The 18,783-nt window shown below is 40.9% G+C and overlaps 1 protein-coding gene and 1 long non-coding RNA gene across 2 annotated transcripts in view; one reads left to right on the forward strand and one right to left on the reverse strand.

The window, feature by feature from the left end:
• The window catches only part of LOC147232878 (uncharacterized), a 30,541-nt gene extending 16,618 nt beyond the window's left edge, over positions 1-13,923 (forward strand). Inside the window, exons 2-3 of the long non-coding RNA XR_015106327.1 lie at positions 12,478-12,561; positions 13,886-13,923. This is a non-coding gene — a long non-coding RNA (uncharacterized LOC147232878). The remainder of the gene's footprint in view (positions 1-12,477; positions 12,562-13,885) is intronic.
• LOC147232879 (uncharacterized) lies at positions 3,598-11,750 on the reverse strand. Its single transcript, XM_086150013.1, has 6 exons — positions 11,573-11,750; positions 9,114-9,337; positions 8,762-8,864; positions 8,474-8,569; positions 7,520-8,034; positions 3,598-5,169 (listed from the first exon to the last, which is right to left on the reverse strand). Exons 1-6 carry the CDS (start codon positions 11,612-11,614, stop codon positions 3,738-3,740), a joined length of 2,412 nt encoding a protein of 803 aa, XP_086006139.1. The 5' UTR covers positions 11,615-11,750; the 3' UTR covers positions 3,598-3,737.
• Positions 13,924-18,783: the final 4,860 nt, after the last annotated feature.

Below are 18,783 nucleotides of genomic sequence, written 5' to 3' on the forward strand. Positions count from 1 at the left end.
ATAACTATGATATTTTGTAAGGAAAACATCAAGACACATTGCCGTTCTATCTACAGTCATTCCACTGGCCTCGATCCCTGGTACAGAAAGTTAAGGGAAAAGTCTATATAAAAAATGATGTGCAAAAAGGTATTTTCTTAGGTCCCTCTCATGAAAACAATTTAAAGAAATAATGTAAATATACACAGCTTTGATCTTGTCATTGTATATTCTATGGTTACTGTGCACTTGTGGTAACTTATCTCTTGTGTGTTAGAATTAAAAACAAATACTGCATTTGATGGAACTCTGACAGGTGGCACACACAACACTGTCATTCTATTAAAACTAACTTGAGGTATTATTGCACTTTATCCCAAACTGCAGACCTGGAATATATAGATTTCAGAGTAGAATGTCAACGATTCGGTCCTGCTCACAGTCCTTCCAGTTGTGTAGACACACTAGTGTAACGTTGTTATTGAGGCATATCTGTAATTTTTTTTTTTAAATCATCTCCTTGCAAGCATTGCATTATGGCAGATTTCAGTAAACATGTGTAGATTGTAACCTGGGTAGATGGATCTGTAAACAGCGAACCAGCAGTAATTACACCAGAAGGAACAGGAAGCCGTGAACCATGAAGGCCAAGAATCTTGAGAACTTTCATGTCAAATGAGGGAGAAAGTCATTCATCGAAGGTTTTCTGCCAAAGGAAATCTGGGCTCTGGCACCAAATGATTTAATAAATCTACGTATTATATTAATATCAAAACCTTTCCTGTTGTCCTTTCAGCCATTTAGCCATCATTTCATATGTCTTTGTGAACAAAGACAAGAAATAGATGCAAGAGCATGGGAAGATATGTAGCAAAGACTTGACCAGACCAGGAGTCAAAATGTAAGTCCAACAAGGGACCAGCTGAATGATGTGAATACCTGCTAAAGCGTGATGGATCCATTACCCTCAACTATAAGTATCCCTCGCTGCAAAATATTGGGGGAACTTTAAGTGTCCCTCCATGAGCTTTTTTTCAGTTGCCAACCAATTTTTGAAACTTACTGATCGTCCAAGGTAGTAAGTATCAGCTTGCCTTGGAGTTTCTCGGTTATTCGTCATGGTGAATTCTTGTCAAAATCTTCTTGTCTTGGCAACCGAAGAAACCTCTTGGATGGGGGGGGAAATGTCTTAAAGTGAAGACATTCAAGTCCAGTTGCCAAGACAAGAAGATTTTGACAAGTAGTATCAGCTTCAACTTTTCTAGCATGTTAACTACAGCACACAATCATTTCTGAAGAAGCCTGTCTGTGCTGGATGGAACTCTTATGAGTTGTGGAATACTGTAGGAGCTTTCCGCTTTATTTTTCATGTTTATGTGTACAAAGTTATTTATTCACTTGTGATGACTCATAGAATGACTCCAAAATATTACAGGCTAAATTCAAAAGTTGATGTGTCACTGGTGAGTAAGCGTGGTGTCAAAAATGACAAAAATGAAAAGTCAATCTTCAGTAAAGAAAAAGTGGTTGAACCTTTGGGCTCTCACTAACTTATCTATCTATAAATCTATCTGTGGATTCATCTATGTACTGTATATTTCAATATATAAGCCTGACATCTGTCTTTCCTCTATGATCAATATTCATTATTTTCTCTGAAGTATGTCATGCAGGGGCAGTGTGTTTTGTATTAATAGCCATTAATGACACCGGAGCTTTTACATTGATTGACACCATTTTTTTTGACATCAAGTTGTTTCAAATGTCAATTGTCTAGCAATGTAAGCATTCTGCACTTTGGCTGGGTCGTAGCTAGGTTCAAACATAATAATAATGTATACTTTATTAATCCCTCATGGGGAAATTTGTTCTCTGCAATTAACTCATTATGGATGGATGAACCATGAGCAGTCGGCTGCTGTCCATCAGCGCCAGGGGAAGTGTTAGGGGTGCAGTGTCTTGCTCACCCACACTTTGACACACTAAGAGGAGCCAAGAATCGAACCAGGAATGTTCAGCTCCAAAGATGATCGCGCTACTTCCTGTGACCTAACTATTTGGTGGCGATTATTGGGGGCGAACAATTATTGAAACAATTCCGTTGCTCGCTCCTGGAGATTGTGCTATCTATTGTCATCTGCTCCATCTGCTCACAGACAGTAAAGTATATGAATGTGTAACAAAAATAAGTTCCACTCCAAATATTACAGCAGCTGATTTTGCACATTACATCTGTGGTCAAAATAGTCTACAAACCACATTGCACTTTACTCCCATCCCTGATCAACATGGATTGATTGATACATGATACCTTGACCTCTCAAAAGGTCTGATTTTATAATTTTACAGTCAAAAACTCTTGCCAATTGAAATTCCAATTGTGAACAGAGCTCCTACAAAAACCATTCAGGATTTTCAAAATCAAATCACATTTGTCATTGCCAGAATTTCTACAGTCGATGTGTTCTCTGTTCTGATGTTAAGGTACTCACATGTGATACACTATGGCGCACATCCGAGCATGCAACATAATAGTGTTGCTCCCCGTAATCTAATGGTTCCATTTGTGTATTTGGGTCCATGGTCAGATTATGGTAAATTGCCAAATATTCCATAAAGTAAATGTCGCGTGACATGAGTGATACACAAACATAGGCTTCTCAGACCTAGTTAGTTACATTGTCATTATAAGCAACATGCACTTACACTCCAATTCGTCCAGAGTGCTGTACAGTGGTGACACATATAGCTATAATTTGAGGTTCCCTTTGTCACATATGATAATTCTAGTCCAACATTTTCCTCAAATCCTCTTCTGGTTTGAGCTTCTCTGAGTTAGATGAGAAAATGGATATCTAAGGAAAATAAAAACAATGTATCCAGCCTGTTGTTTTAGCAACAATGAAAAGCCATTTCACACCAAGCAAGAAATCCCTAAAGAACAGAAATAGTTTACTTATGAATCCTTGCACACCAGTGTTGTAAATTTGTAATGTTGAAATATTTTGATTGAAAAACCTCAACTTTAGTGGTTTTACACCCCCAGACAAAACAATTAAATCCCCTTTTTCACAATACTTCCAAGACATAGGGAAAGAAACTCTGGTGGCTACCTAAGAAAACTGAAAAAGGATAACAAATTTTAGGAGATTATCAGCAACGTGCCATACAAGAAATTTGCATGCCGACATTTGTGCTGGTAAAAAAAGACTTTAACCTTGAACTAGAATCACTCAATCAGAACAAGGAATTATGTGTCTTTCTGGATGGGATTGTGCGTTCTTGGGCAGTTAGTGCAGGCCTTGCCTGTTAAGGAGGAATTTCAACTTTTTGTGAAATGCACATATGGATTGCTTGGGTCATATTGTGCATGTTTGTGATTATAGGACTTGTCACGCTTAGTAGCTCACACTCATGCAGCTATTCCAATCCAGGTATGGTTTGACTTCCACTAATTTCAAAAACATGACACAAACCTGTGTATAGCATATATGCCGCTGTATAACATATGATTTGCAGTTCAAATATTTAGGAGAGGATCGTATCTTTCACATGCTTCCAGTCTTTTTTGCTAAAGCAAAATTCATCCTCTCTAGTACCCAGATCTAAAGTGTTTTCATGTAGACGAAATGATATCCGTGTTCCCATCTGACTGTAGTAAACAGAGAACAAGAGGATAGACTAAAACGTTATCTTTTTTGTCGACCATCCCTCGCAGTACCACATAGAGATACAGTTTATATGCGGTGTTCATGCAGTTAGACGGTAGTGACTGTCAGCAGGGAGCTGGGACACAGCATGTTGTCCTCTTGGTCTAGCCTGGTTCCATGACTCAGCAGCTCCTCTACAGTTGTCCAATCATCCAACATCTTCCGATTGCTTAGGCGACTCAGCTTTCTCTGACTAAGCTCTAAGACTGTATTGCATCGTCCATCTGTGAAAGCACTGCTTCCTTTGCTATCCAGGGCTCCTCTGTCTCCCACAGAGGCTCCTCCTGCTATCATTCCTCCCCTGCTGATGGGTTCTCGAATCATTCCTCCTTTGGCCTGCTGCAGCCTCTGCTCACGGGCCAACAGAAAGTGTTCCCTCCTCTCCGTTCGACTCCAGTACCGGCCCAAAAACATGTCAGTGTTGGTCTCCTCATCTGTGCTCATTCCACTACGTTCATCCGCTAGTTGAGATGCCCGGTCCCTCAAAAGCTGGTTCCTTGAGATCCGTGAGGTTGTGTTGGGTTTGGAAATGGGATTAAGTTTTGGCTGCAGAGCAGATTTTGGATTAGGGCTCAACCTTGGATTTACGTGTCCTTTCTTTGCATCCCATCCAGCAATAGGGGCAGTACCCACATGACCTTCCAGGGTGCTATACAGGCCCCTGCCTCCCCCGCCGCCCTGAGACTGACGAGTAGCCTGTTTTGGCCACGTGTCATTGATATCCCCTGGCTGAGAGGGATGGGCACCACTCTGGAGGTGATGCTGCTCTCTGGCTTGATTCTTCTCTAGCTCCTGTTGTCTTTCTCTCTCCACCTGCTCCTGAATTTGTGCCTCCCTCTCTCTCTCCAGCTCTTCCTCCTTTTGCATTTTCCTTTTTTGTTCAAGTTCTCTTTCAGTGTGCCTTTCCCCATCTGTCACCAGTGAGTCACACATCATGCTCCTTTGTTGTGAGTGCCACCAATCATGGTGAGGGAGCTGGCCGGTAGCATTATTCTCATAGCATCGCTCATGGGTGCTGGTGCCCCTGAAAGGCCCCAGACTGGTTGGGTGTTGTTGGGTTGAGAGGGCCAGGCCTGCTGGATGAGAGTCCATCACATCGTTCACGAGCTCGCCTTCCTCTGGCAGTTCTCGTTGCATGATGTTATGTGGTGTGACACTTCCGCAGTGATGTAGGGTCGCTGCGCAGTAAGAGGGAGAGGCTGGATGGCTGGCCCGGCGGCGGTACTCTTGTGGTGGTGGACGATGGTGCAGTGTTCGGCTTCTCCTCAACACGCCCACCGAGTTGGGGCATTGGTGGTGCTGCTGCACGGGCATTATTGGCCTTCGATGGCTGGAGGGTGTGCTGCAGGTCGAGAGTACAGGGCCACTTATTCGTGGGATAGCGATGTGGCTATTAGAAGGGTTGAAGAGTGCTCCGCTGCTGGAACTATGACGGTTTAGACAGGGCCGGTCTGCTTTATGAAACTGGACTGAAGACACCCTGGAAACAAAAGAGTCTAGTTATCAAGCAACCCTCCGATATATCAGGACACACATCAGAAATCAGCAGATGGATTTATAAAGACTGCAATAGCATTAACTTATTCACTTTTAACGTTTTCAGATTAGGATTTTTTATGTATGGTGATGTAACATCCCAATAAACTATAATTGTTCTGATCAAGAGTCTCTGGCATGGAGAGCGATAGATCGTAGCAGATGTTGAAGAGAGGAGATACGTCATTTAACTCATCCAAAATTGCACTACTAGTATCTGGTACATCTACAGCCCACCCACTCCAAATTTTAAGAAATCAAAATAGAAAAAGCAGACTAATCATTCCTTTCCTCAAACAAACCCTTTTAGCATCCCATTATCATCCAGAAGTCATCATCGGGACTGCCAGCCCAAAATAAACAGCTATCTAAGGGTTCCGCATCCCTCAAAGCTCTACCAACCTTACATACTCAACAAACATTCTTAAAACCCCTCTCCATCACTAATCAAACTGTATTAAAATTCATTCCCAAGGTGATGAGTGGATGCAGAGAGAGAAGGAGAAGTGATGGTACCAGGTGGAGAGGGAGAGAGGTAGAGAGGTGGAATAGCAAAAAAAACAGCAAAAGATACTACAAGGAGACAGGCGATTGAGAACAGCAACAAATGGTGAATGATGAGGTCGTCAGAGAGCAAGGGATTATAGACAGAGAGGAGACTTACAGAGCCTGGCAAATGTAAAATAAAAAAAAAAAATCACATTCAAGATGTAAATTCAATATCAGAACCAATATATGATTATCAAATATAGAGTCCATTCAAAGGGAGCCACATTTTCAGAGTCAAGATTTTATCCACAGTAAAATGGTTCAGTATACTCACAGTTGCAACAGCCAGTAATACATGGACAGCAGAATTCAGATAATACTCTTTGGTTATTAAAAAAGTGATCCAAATAGCTGCGGGCAAATGTCCCTGCTGAAGCTCTACCTGCACACACCGGCATTGCAGCACAGACCTTAATCAATTATTTGCGCAATCAAATCGTCTTAAAATAATATTTTGGAAAAATAGCCAAAAAAAGAACTCTCTCTGCAGAGACGGTATGCTTGAAGAAACCCTGACCGTCAACAGATGTCTGACAAAAACCTTTATAATGTCAGTGGACTTAGGGACGATTAACTGTGATCAAAATGTTATATGGGAGATGCCTAAACTAAATGTTCTGCAAGGACTATATTGACGTAAGAGAAGCTTTTTTGTTGAAGAAATATATAAGTAAATGTCACAATGTTTTGGATTAATGATTATGATCAAGATGCTCCAAACTGAGCGTCAGTAAGATTTGAAAGATCATAAAAACAGCAGAAGAGCAATTCTTGACGCTCCTCACATCATTGGAAAAAAAAGATGTTTTGATAGATTACAAATAGCACCGTTACATAAAATAGATGTATTAATATGTGTGAAATGTATTTTTAACATTGAAGTCGCCAACTGGCATTAGTTCATGCAGTTTGCAACCATCATCTCTGACACTTCCCACTGTCTGATATTATCACTTGTGGTCAGTCGGATGTCATACAAGCATCTTTTTGTGGGAGGTTCAGATCTGGAATATTTTTAATTAATTAGATTGTACTGGTCATTCGTGAGGCACAGATTGGGCTCTGACATAATAGAAATACCCATATGGGAAAGAATTTACACCCCTGTCATCCAACCAAACAAATAGTTGTCAGTTTTACAACCCATAAGTTACTCTAGCCACATGCAGCGCACAACTCAAACTTGCCTTCTAAATAATATTTACTTCTAGCAGTGTGACACACACGGGATGTTGCTCAAGTATGCTGTGTGAATTATTTTCAAATAGTCATGGCGGCATTATTACATCTTTGATTGCTGTTGCGATGTTTGATTCAGTCAAATATGTATCTCTCTGTCTCTGTCTACTGCAGAGATAAAGAGGATAACAATGACTAATCTTTCGCCACAACTCTGCTCAGACCACAAACTCACCGTGAGATTCTGTTATTGTCACTGATGCAGCAGTGCTTTCTGTGTGATCCAGGTGTAGTTAGTGCCCTGGGTTCACATGATATAGATTTTTTTTTTTGACTGTGCCATGTCATACTTGTGAATAGCAATTATTATAGCTTGTAATTTTTAATATATGTTTTCTCACATGTCAGTGAATCCAACTTTATGTTAATTTACAACAGTTTATTAAAGTAATCTGGATTATATCCGGGACCAAACTGTTTTACCAAGAGGAGGACTTAATATTTACAAGGCCATTTGGTAAGAGAAGTTTGTCTGCAGTGGACTCTGATGTTTATCATGCTGTTACCTGAAAAGTCCACGAGGTGGGATGTCCATGACAGGCCTGGTCCCCTCTTCCATCCCCAGCTGCGAATGCTGACACTGTGACTGCATGGTCAGTGTCTCCGGGATGGCCTCCAGCAACTCACGGTGGCTCATGGGGCAGCTGTCACGCCGCTCTCGCCTCTCACAAGGTTCACCCTGATGTTGCAACCTGGCATTGTAGAGCCGCATTCTCTTCTCCAAAAGCCTCTGGAAGTGCCTGAACTCCCCGGTACTGACGCTGTAGAAGCCTGAGTCGCTGAGCTCGGAGGAAATGAAGGATTCAGAGGATGGAGAGCCACCTCCTCCAAAGCCTCCACAACCACCTGGGGCAAGAGCTCCATGTGAATGGCAGTCCTCTAGGCCTCCCTCCTCTGTCTCGAGTCCTGAGAGGTCACCCTGGTGTAGAGAGCCGTCAGTCCAGCCCAGACCACTGTCCAACTCGTGGTGGAGGGGCAGGAATCCAAGAGGTTTCTCCATCATAAAATCCTCATCGTCAGTCTGAAAAAACAGGTATTTTTAGACCAGTAGTCTTCATACAACCTACAATATATGTGTTGGGATATTAGATAGAAGAGTGGACAGGTTTGGTGCAGTGTCAGCAGATGTGGCCACGTTCCTGATTATGAAGACCCACTGCAACAATGCATCACTTCTGTGCTTTCGATATCTCAAAATCCATGTGTCAACTGCAAACCATATTCAAAATCTTACCTATTTTGCAAAACTAACATGAGCTGTCTTGCAATAAAGGAAACACAAGACTGGAGCTGTGGTTCACCAGTTTATGACTTAAAAACAGGATTATTCAAAAGATATTGTCTGCAAAATTGTGTATAGGAGTCTTGGTTAGATTAATTGGTCAGATGATTCTACCGCTGGATTTGGTATCCAATGACAAGAAGCTGAAGTGTACGACACAGACATCAGTTTCAGATACCTGACTGTGGTAGCCATTTGGCTCTTGCAAGTTCACATTGCAACATCCCATCAGGCAGTTCTTCTCCTTTTGTCGATGGCTGGTCATTTCTGGATCCTGATTGAAAATGAGGAAAATGTTACAATGAGTGTATGTAAAACTTGACTGCTTAGGTCTGATTTCAAGATATTTTGGGGACATCTAAGTACCATAATAAACAAATTAATACACGTGTGGAGGGATGAAGCTACAATAAATTGAATAACTTGTAAAGGTGTCTTATAGTTGAAATGAGCATCTTAATATCACCTTGTGGTTGATGTCTACAGTGTCCCTTGGGGAACTGGAAAGGTAGTTATACCGTCCCCCTTCGTAGTGATCTTGTGGCAGAGACAGATGGCCATAATAATGTCTGAGAAAAGCAAGAAAAGCAGTTATTTGGAGATCTTTAAGCCATTTGAAGATTTTCTTGATGTAACTAAAACTTTTTATTCTCTCCTCCAACTTACTTTTTCACTCACTCTCAACATTTACTAGAAATGCATGCGTTTAAACACAGATATTTAAAAAGATACAGTAAGAATTTTAGAAGTTTATAAGTGGTTCTTGCACAGTTTGCGTCAAGGTACCAAAGCCTTGTGAGATACAAATCTTTCTTAACCTGTCTTGGTAGACCAAGTTGGAAGCATTAAGTCCTGCCCCCATCATTGGAAGGGGCAAGTTGAGGTGCTGCAAGTTGAGGGGCAGAGGCTCCCATGCTCCCCGGTCTGCCTCGTTGCCACGTCCCCGCTGACCCTTGATCTGCATGGTGACTGGAAGCTGACTGGCCGCCAGGATCTGTAGTGCATCTTGCTGACTCAGGTGTGATAGGCTCCGCCCATTAACCTGTTACAAATAGACAAGTCAGAATTGTTAGAAAATGGTTACATTCTTTCATATCCAACACGTCAGGAAACCGTATGAATTATCTTCTTTCTGCATGCACCTGATAAGTAGAGGACTCTTTTGAATATCCGTTATAAATTTACTGGGCAATCACAAAACAAGTTTACAGTAGAAATTATTTGAGAGGGCCATCCACACTGCAATCATAAAGATGGTTCATGCTTATGTTACTCATAAAATATCAAAGTTATTGTCCACAACAAAAATCCAGACTTCTGTTTTTTTAAACAAAGGTTTAAAAATGGTTTGTCTGTTTGGGGCCAAACTATGATCAAGAATATCCAGTAGAAAATCATAGAAGTTTTCCTTTAATTTTGACAACATTGCATTGTTCGGGATTTAACAAGAACTGCAAGGGAATTGGGGTCTAATCTCAAAATGTTTTGGTTTTCCAAAGTAAGCCATAACCAATTCTTGGGAAAGACATCCTTCCCTTCAGCAAGGCTCAATAGTTTGCTTAAGGCAGAATAGGTCATACAGAGTGGGCATATTAGGGTTTGATTACATTAACCATCCACATACAGTCAAAAAAAGGAAAGCCATTCAACCAGACACCACATTAATTTAGTTAATATTTCTGTGGATTACATAGGTAGAGGGCTTTCAAAGCATATCAAAACTTTGGTGTTCATCGTATCTCAATGTCTGCATGCAAATGTTGACATAAATCAAATCCAATTTTATACAAATTCCTAACAGTTTAAAAGCTAAAACTAATAGCTCCCATATTCTTTCATGAAGGCCAATAAGAGTAGGCAATGTGGTCATTTTCTGTTGGAATATATTTCATTGTACTTTATCGTCATAAAATTGTTCCAAAACAGAATATGATTATGCATCGTAAAACATGTCCTCATTAGACTGCAATGCAGTTATTTCAGCATATTTTGTATCAAGACTATCCGTCCCCCGATATTTAATTCTGTTTCAGTAGATCTGCCCTCAAAACAGGTTTTGCTACAGAAGGTCTCTGCACAGTTTACATATTTGCAAATGTGAATCACTTGCATCAGTGCACCTCAGCATCTGAATACATAAAATATCTTCTTGGGTATTTGGGGTAGGGGGTCCATTGCTCCTCGGTTAAAATAACCCTTTTGATGTCAAAGTCACACAAGTTAGGTCACCTCGATCTTTGGATTGGCAACTTTAAGTGCAGATGGTGTTATCAACTACAGATGAGAGATGTAAAGGATGAGGTTTAAGAGGTTTAAGAGATGAGGTTCAAGTAGAGGTGGTTTTGTAAAGAGATGCTTACCAAGTGGAGCTTGGGATGTTTGTAATTGAATGTTTTTTACATTTGGAGGTAGACTAAAAAGTGAGAATGTCCTCACACATTTTGAAAATTCCATTAAAACATTGAAGGGACTGACAGAGTACATCCGGGAAGATGTGGAAAAAGACCACACGTAGACCAAACTCAGATGTGAATCTGCATGCTGCCATTTTAACTGCTTTTTATAAACTCTTTTATGCAATAGTCGACTCTGAATTAGGCGACATTCTGCAACTGGGTCACAAGACACAGCTCTGCCTGCAGAAACAGGGTTGAATTATCACTGTGAAAAAAACCTAAGTGGGTGATGTAAGAGGAATGGTACAAATGTGGACATGGCGTCCATTATTATGCTAAAGGGTTAACACCTACAAGTCGACATATCCCACGTCTTTCTTCACACACATACACGCGCGCGCACGTACGCGTGCACTCACGCACATGCATGCATGCATGCACGCACATACACAGTGATAGACACTCAGACAGCCCAGCAGCCATCAAATTAGATGGATGAGCAGTATTTTTAACTCTTGTACATCACAACCGTGAGTCACCCTTCATTACATTCAATAGACACACTCAGAATGAGCTGAAGCTCAAAATGGCACCTGTGCATAGATAGAGAACACAGCAGCAGAACACCGCTGAGCCTTTGGCAAATCAAGAAAATAAACCACAATCTGATGCACAGCATAACAACCTGAATTGACAAAATACTTTGGATATGTGAAATGTTTGGAATCAAAACACATGCAAATAGGTTTATGATGATACACACAGGTTAATGATAATGAAAGGTCAATTTGTATCCAAACCCATAAACTAAAAGAGTTTTCACAATTTTTCATACAAGGCACCATAAATGACTTAAATATGCAAATCCATCTTTTACTCACCGTTTGGTCACCCATCCAAGGTCCAGAGAGCCAGCAGCCCATTGTCACGGCAACCAAGCAGAGCAACCTCAACTCCTATTAAAATAAACCCCTCTGCTGCTTCTTTCAGCAGATTTGCCTCCTGCTCCACGTCTATTTTCCTCAGTGCACTTTACAATCACACTCCTCTAAACATCGGTCTCCGTCAACGGTTTTCTCCTTCTTTCCTTTTCCATTAGTCTCCTCAGTATTCCACTCGCCACCCCTCCCCCATCTTCACAGCTCTGGATTTCAGCATCATGCACACACAGGCATACAGCACTGCAGACATAAAATTATGTGCAGGTTCTATATGGTGCGTACAGAGTCAGAGGAGGGAAACATGCAGTCACACAGTGAAGACAGGGTCGGATTGGTTACTTATTAAGTGGCATCAGCCAATCAGATGCTCGAACTGCCACGGTCTCCCCCTGGATGTCATCCTCTCTTACTGAAACTCATAAGTGGAGCCTTAAAAGGTGTGGGAGAAAGTCTGTACTGCAGCAATAAAGGCAGGAGCAGAGGAAACACACCATCCATCTTCTAGCTGTACACAAGGATCCTCCAGCAGTGGCAGCTCAAGGTGTACTGGGAGATGATGTTTTTAATCACTATGTCCTCTTTCTGTCAAGCTTGGCCTAATGTATGCAAATGCTGAATTAAAAACAAAAGCAAAAAAAAAAATATCAGCAAATGACGTAAGGATCTGAGAACAGAAGAACTAACCAACTGGCTTTTCATGGAAACATTTAATGTCACAGGAATATATACGACCTATAAACTCATTACAAAAAAATACCTCAAGTTAAAGACTATACTTAGTTTTCATATGAATTTGGGTATTATTTGATAATCCATCTATCATCTGTCACTTATCCTGCACTCAGGGTCGTGGGGGATGCCAGAGCCTATCCCGGCTGTCATGGACAAGAGGCGGGGTACACCCTGGACTGATCACCATTCAATCACAGGTCCACATATATAGACAACCATTCTCTCGCTCACTCATTCAGTGCAATTTTCCCATTTTTTTTAATCATCCTGCTGCATGTTTTTGGAATGTGGGAGGAAAACGAAGAACCCAGAGGAAACCCATGCAGACAAGGGGAGAACATGCATCTCCACACAGAAAGGTCCCCGTGTCGAAACTAGTGTCCCTCGTTCTAACCACTGTGCCACCGTGCAGCCTCACAATTTGATTATTATTGATAAAAATGAAATGCACAACAAAGTCAAATATCAAAACATTCATAAACTGAAGATAGGGTACCAGTTCGGAGTGGTTGGCATGATCAGGCTTACACTGTTCTGTTCTGTTCTGCCTCTCATTCTATGGCTGTAATTGTTCTTAAATTGTGATCAAGACTTGTACAAAAATGTCTCTCATCTCAGGTATTTATGTACAAAATTTTCAATAAAAAAAAAATCTCAATGTGTCCTTATCCCAAATCAGTCCATGAGGTATAATACATGCATGAGAAATGTTTTGTTTGTTCTATGCTTCAGTCAAAAACAACAAGATTTTACATGCAGGCATTCAATCACACAGCTTTGCTTCTGTCCATTTTCATAGTATTTATTTGAACCATTTGTAGTGATTCCCATAAATCCGAAAAAATAATCATTAATAGTAGCTAAATATGAAGTAGGACCAACCATCTCCACTCAGTAAAACAAGAACAGACCGTCATCTGGGAAATGCAGCTTTGTCCATCATTTAATATACTTATAGTGATTAGCCAAATGTGATAGAAACCTGTCAGTGACAGCTTTCACTTCAGCCACTGGGTCTATTGATGCTCTTTGATCGATGAAGTAAAGGACACTTTGAAAAAATTACTATGAGCTGTGATCATGGATTTTTTTCATTTATTTTAAGTTGCACATCTTCAGTTTGGAATTGATAGACAAAGCAAGTGTAACTCAGGACCAAGGATGTCAATGAGTCATATACTGTAGTGTCAAATCTCAAATTGAACATTTTACATAATAAAATGGACATAATAATCACAGATATTTACTATTTCAGATAGGGATAGTGTAAATTGTTGAGACTTTATGTATCAGAACTGGAAATTCCTATCTGATTTAGACAGAGCAAAGCCTTCATTCACATATTTAATATATTTCAAATGTATTTTGAAACCTCGCTGTGTCATTTATTGGATCATTGTGGGGCCAGAATGAGTATCACGGCAACAAAAAACAATAACTCCTCGAAAAAAAATCTGGTTTGTGCCTTTGAGCTACTGTATAGATTTGATAGACATATTGATTTGTCTTTTTTTTTCCCAGAGGAGGAGGGGGCGCACAACCCATGAATTCCCCAAACATAAGGAATATAAACCCCTTCATATGCAAGGTTAGTAATCGGTACCTCTAATCCCTAATAAAAAGAAAAGGAAATATCCAGACCATTACATGTACGGTGACTTAAATCTGATTTACAGGGAATGGCTCTTTCTTGACTATTTATTTATCATTGCTACTATTCCACCTGCCAAATACATTATTTGGCCAAAAGTATTTGCTCACCTGCCTTCGCTCTTATATGAACTTAAGTGATAACCCATTCCTAATCCATAGGGTTCAATATGATGTCGGCCCACCCTTTGCAGCTGTAACAACTTCAACTCTTCTGGGAAGGCTGTCTACAAGGTTCAGGTGTGTGTTTATAGGAATTTTTGACAATTTTTCCTGGAGCGCACCTGTGAGTTCACCCACTGATGTTGAAAGAGAAGGCATGGCTTTCAGTTTCCGCTCAAATTCATCCCAAAGGTGTTCTATCAGGTTGAGGACAGGACTCTGTGCAGGTCAGTCAAGCTCATCCACACCAGACTTTGTCATCCATGTCCTTATTGACCTTGCTTTGTCCCCAGGTGCACAGTTATGTTGGAAAAATAAGGGGCCAGCTCCAAACTATTCCCACAAAGTTGGGAGCATGGAATTGTCCAAAATGTCTTGGTATGCTGAAACTTTCAGAGTTCCTTTCACTGGAACTAAGGGGCCAAGCCCAGCTCCTGAAAAACAACCCCACACCATAATCCCCTCTCCATCAAACTTCACACTTGGCACAATGCAGTCAGACAAGTACTGTTCTCCCTGGCAACCGCCAAACCCAGACTCACCCATCAGATTGCCAGATGGAGAAGCGCGATTTGTCACTCCAGAGAACGCGTCTCCACTTCTCTAGATTCTTGTGGCGGTGCGCTTTCTACCACTGCATCTGACACTTTGCATTGCACTTGGTGATGTGTGGCTTGGATGCAGCCACTGGACCATGGAACCCATTCTTTGAAGCTCTCTGCGCACTGTTCCTCAGCTAATCTGAAGGCCACAAGAAGTTTGGAGGTCTGGAGCGATTGACAGTTGGCGACCTGTTTGCACTATGCGACTCAGCATCCGCTGACCCCACTCTGTCACTTTACGTGGCCTACCACTTTGTGGCTGGGTTGCTGTCGTTCCCAAACACTTCCATGTTCTTATAGCACAGCTGACGCTTGACTGGAATATTTAGGAGCGAGGAAATTACATGACTGGATTTCTTGCACAGGTGGCATCCTATCACAGGTCCACTCTGGAATTCACTGAGCTCCTGAGAGCGACCCTTTCTTTCCGAAATGTTTCTAAAAACACTGCATGCTCCGGTGCTTCATTTTATACACTTTTGGCCATGGAAGTGATTGGAACACCTGATACCAATTATTTGGATGGGTGAGTGAATACTTTTGGACATACATTGTATATACATATCTGTGATTATTAGGCCATTAATTAATATATAAAGAATTTATTTATTTACTTAATTCATTAATGCATTCTAATATGCATAGAATAATTTTTCAGGTTGTTGAAGTGAGGAGAGGAGACCTGCCATGATCTAGAGAATTTGTGATGTTCCACCATTGCATGCACATGTGTTTGTGTGTTTCACTGTGTTTCCGTGTGTCAGTTTCTGCATGTTGGTGATGATGATAATGATGGGTGCATCAGGATGCTTGTCGCTGAGCTCTGCCATTCCTGTGCTGAAGTATGGGGGCGGAGAGAGAGAGAAAGAGAGAGAGAGAGAGAGAGAGAGAGAGAGCGAGAGAGAGAGTGGATGTGTCAGTAACAGACACATATACACATTTACACACACCCACAAACGCATATACTGTTGAGCTTCAGCTGAAACACACAGACCTGCCTGTGTCTAAAAATGGAAAGCACATTTACTGTTGCTGAGAAACCGCAAGAAGATTCTACTGTAGACGAGGTGACCTTTTATCCAAGGATTTGTAGCATCCAGATAAAATAAAGTGTCACACTGTCCATTTGGGCCTAAATTACAAAGGTGTTATTTCACTGAGTCGTTCCCTTGTTGTTATATATACATGATCAATTCTACCAAAACCCCCTGGTTATTCCAGATTTTTCCCACCTACTTTTACAATATCAGCACCTCCAAGACATCTCATTGTTCTCCAATTTGTCTGCAGATGATAGTAGGAAGGCACTGAGGAGGAATTTGTGGATGCCGTGATCTGAATCACTTTCACTAAATAGTGGGAGTAAATGCAGTGTACTGTACTATTTTGACCCTCCTCCCTGTATATTTTCAGTATTCAATGGAGGAAGGGGTGGGTGTTGGCACGTGTATTGGGAATAGTTATGTGGCTTTCTCACGTTGCCTCATGCTGATACTTGACACCAACAGATGACTTTTCTTCCCCTTGTCTGATCTCATTATAGGTTTCTTTATACTGCACTGCAAGACATAGAGTTAGGTTTGTGTACATGTTTTTTTTTTTCCTTTTGCCTTAGTTACTAAATGGAAGAGAAGGAGTAAATCATATTTGTCAAATTGTCTGTGTATATCATTTACCTAAAGGGATGTACATTAGGCAGTTCATTAGAAACATAAGAGTGCATGAGACTCCTGGCTACAGAATTACAAGAAACAAAAAAAAACAGCAGCTAAAAATGAGAAAATAAAATCTGCAGCAACTTACCTGAAAGTCTGCAAAATAACATGTAAACAAACAAAAAGACAAAATAAAAAGACAAATTGTGAGTGATCTCAGCACCCCATATAAATCAATTAAAAATGACCCGCAGTGCTGTACCAATTGAGAAATAAATAAATACATAAATAAGGGGCAGCACCATCCTCCAATGATTAGCGCTTCTTGCTCACAGCAAGTAGGATTTTCTGCATGGAGTTCTGTGTTTTCTCCCATGGTTCAATAATATAGTTGGCTAACTGGAGACACTAAATTGCCAAATATGTGTGGGTAACAGATTGAATGGTTTTGTCTTTATATGTGGCCCTGCGATGGACTGTCCACCGATCCTGGGTGAACCCCACCTCTCACCATGACCATGTGTGCTGGATAAGCAGTATAAATAATGAATGCATGAATGAAAATAGAGGAAAATCAGCCAGCAAGGCCTCTTTACTGAATTTGGAAGTAAAAAACAAAATACAACATGAACATAGGTTTCATCATTGTATTTATTTTTTTGCGGAGGAGGGGGCTATTATAATTTGATTTCAGACGTCCCAAGTCTGTGGGAGTCCCAGAGGATAGTGGCTCCGTGATGCAAGAGCGTGCATGTGAGAAAGTAATGCCTGCATCGTGCATTGAGTACACATCTTAGACTGCACGCACAGGATTGAGTGGACAAGACAGAAAGAGAGAGACTGCGTGCATGTGGAACTGTGCGTGTGTGCCTGTTCATAGAGTGTGCTAGACAGGGGGCATCCTGATTGGTTTATTCAACAAAATAACCCAATAAGCTTACAGTGTGGGCGGGCTTTTATTTGTTTTCTTTGGGACCGAAATTAACAGTTCAGTCAGTGCAGCCCGCTAGATGGCACAGGGAAAGTGCTCCAAAAAAAACGAAAACATAAAACCCACATCACCTCAGATTACAGGAAAGCATATCCCTGTCTCATAAGGGTGAAAAACAATGACAGTGGTGTACTGTTTGCTGCCTGATGTCTTGTAAAATCAGCAAACTCATTGACACTGAGTGCTGTGAGCTCAAAGTGTCAGGGAAATTGCTCAATTCTGCAAAGCAAGCAGTGTTTAAATACAATGAGACCCTGCAAAAGTCACAGGAATATAAATAGGCCCAGATTTAGTCAGATCGCAGGTGTTCTGTGCAGATGGTGAGTGAAAGATAGAAAGGACATGTTTAAAATGTTTTAAAAAAAACTCTTGTCAGTTCTTGTTGTATTTGTTCTATTTATAAGAAATTAGTTAATAACATTTTGGTGATATAATGTGTACCCTCTGTTGTGTGCATGTATGTATGTGTATGTGTGTGTGTGTGGGGGGGGGGGGGGGGATTGATGTCAACCTGAAAAGAGGTTTTGCAGGTTGGGATGTCTGAAATTTTTATGATTAAGATGACAATTTGAAGGTTATCTAGGCGATACAGAGTCTGGTTTAAATCAAGTGCCTTTCACACGCTTAAACATATCACTTTTTGGATGTAAAAAAGGCCACCTTGGGTTGTTATCTCCAATTCCAAGGATGCCATCACTTCTTGGGATATGAAATTAGGTTGCATTGTGTAAGCTGTTGTTTGACATTAGATTAGGGATGTATGACGATCGTGTAAGGATACAGAATAACGAAACCCAGTTAGCATCTTATCAGAAGTACAAAAAGCAGAAGTGCAGAAGTACAGAATGTGCAGTATTTACAGATGAATGCAGTATTTACAGAATAATCGCTTTTTTTTACAGCTAGTGCAAGTGGAGGTGGATAATTGTTATGTGCACATTATGTACAAATATGTAGTGATTAGAATGATTAACAGATGGCAATATATAGATGGAACTATAAATACGCAGATGTCTTATACAGTATCTCTACAGAAGGGATAATATAGAGATGTTATATGAACAGTTATATTGAACGTTCAGATGGAAGAGCAGGAAGTTGAGTGCCTGGGATGCGTTGGGTGGTTTTCACCACCCTCTTGCGAGCAGCGACAGAGGATTTCCCATACCAAACTGGCACAGTTGGTTTATTGAAAGTATCCTGACCTCATCAATAGTCTGATATGGTAACTTGGATAGTCCATCACACTCAAAACTTCAACGCATCATCAATAAATCATTTAGAATCATGGCTCACACTCTCCCTTCCATAGACACTCTGTATCAAAGACGCATCACACAACGTTCAGTCAAAATCACT

Source organism: Fistularia commersonii, chromosome 7 (genome assembly GCF_037954325.1).
Source record: "Fistularia commersonii isolate RoL2024-O1a breed Wild chromosome 7, RoL_Fcom_v1.0, whole genome shotgun sequence".
NCBI lineage: Eukaryota > Metazoa > Chordata > Actinopteri > Syngnathiformes > Fistulariidae > Fistularia > Fistularia commersonii.

Coding starts and splice junctions, on each gene's coding strand:
- LOC147232879 (XM_086150013.1), bottom strand. CDS start 11,614: ATGGGCTGCTGGCTCTCTGGACCTTGGATGGGTGACCAAACG. Junction 8,865..9,113: donor AACTTGGTCTACCAAGACAG/GTTAAGAAAGAT, acceptor TGCTTTTCTCAG/ACATTATTATGGCCATCTGT. Junction 8,035..8,473: donor CAAATGGCTACCACAGTCAG/GTATCTGAAACT, acceptor CTGTTTTTTCAG/ACTGACGATGAGGATTTTAT.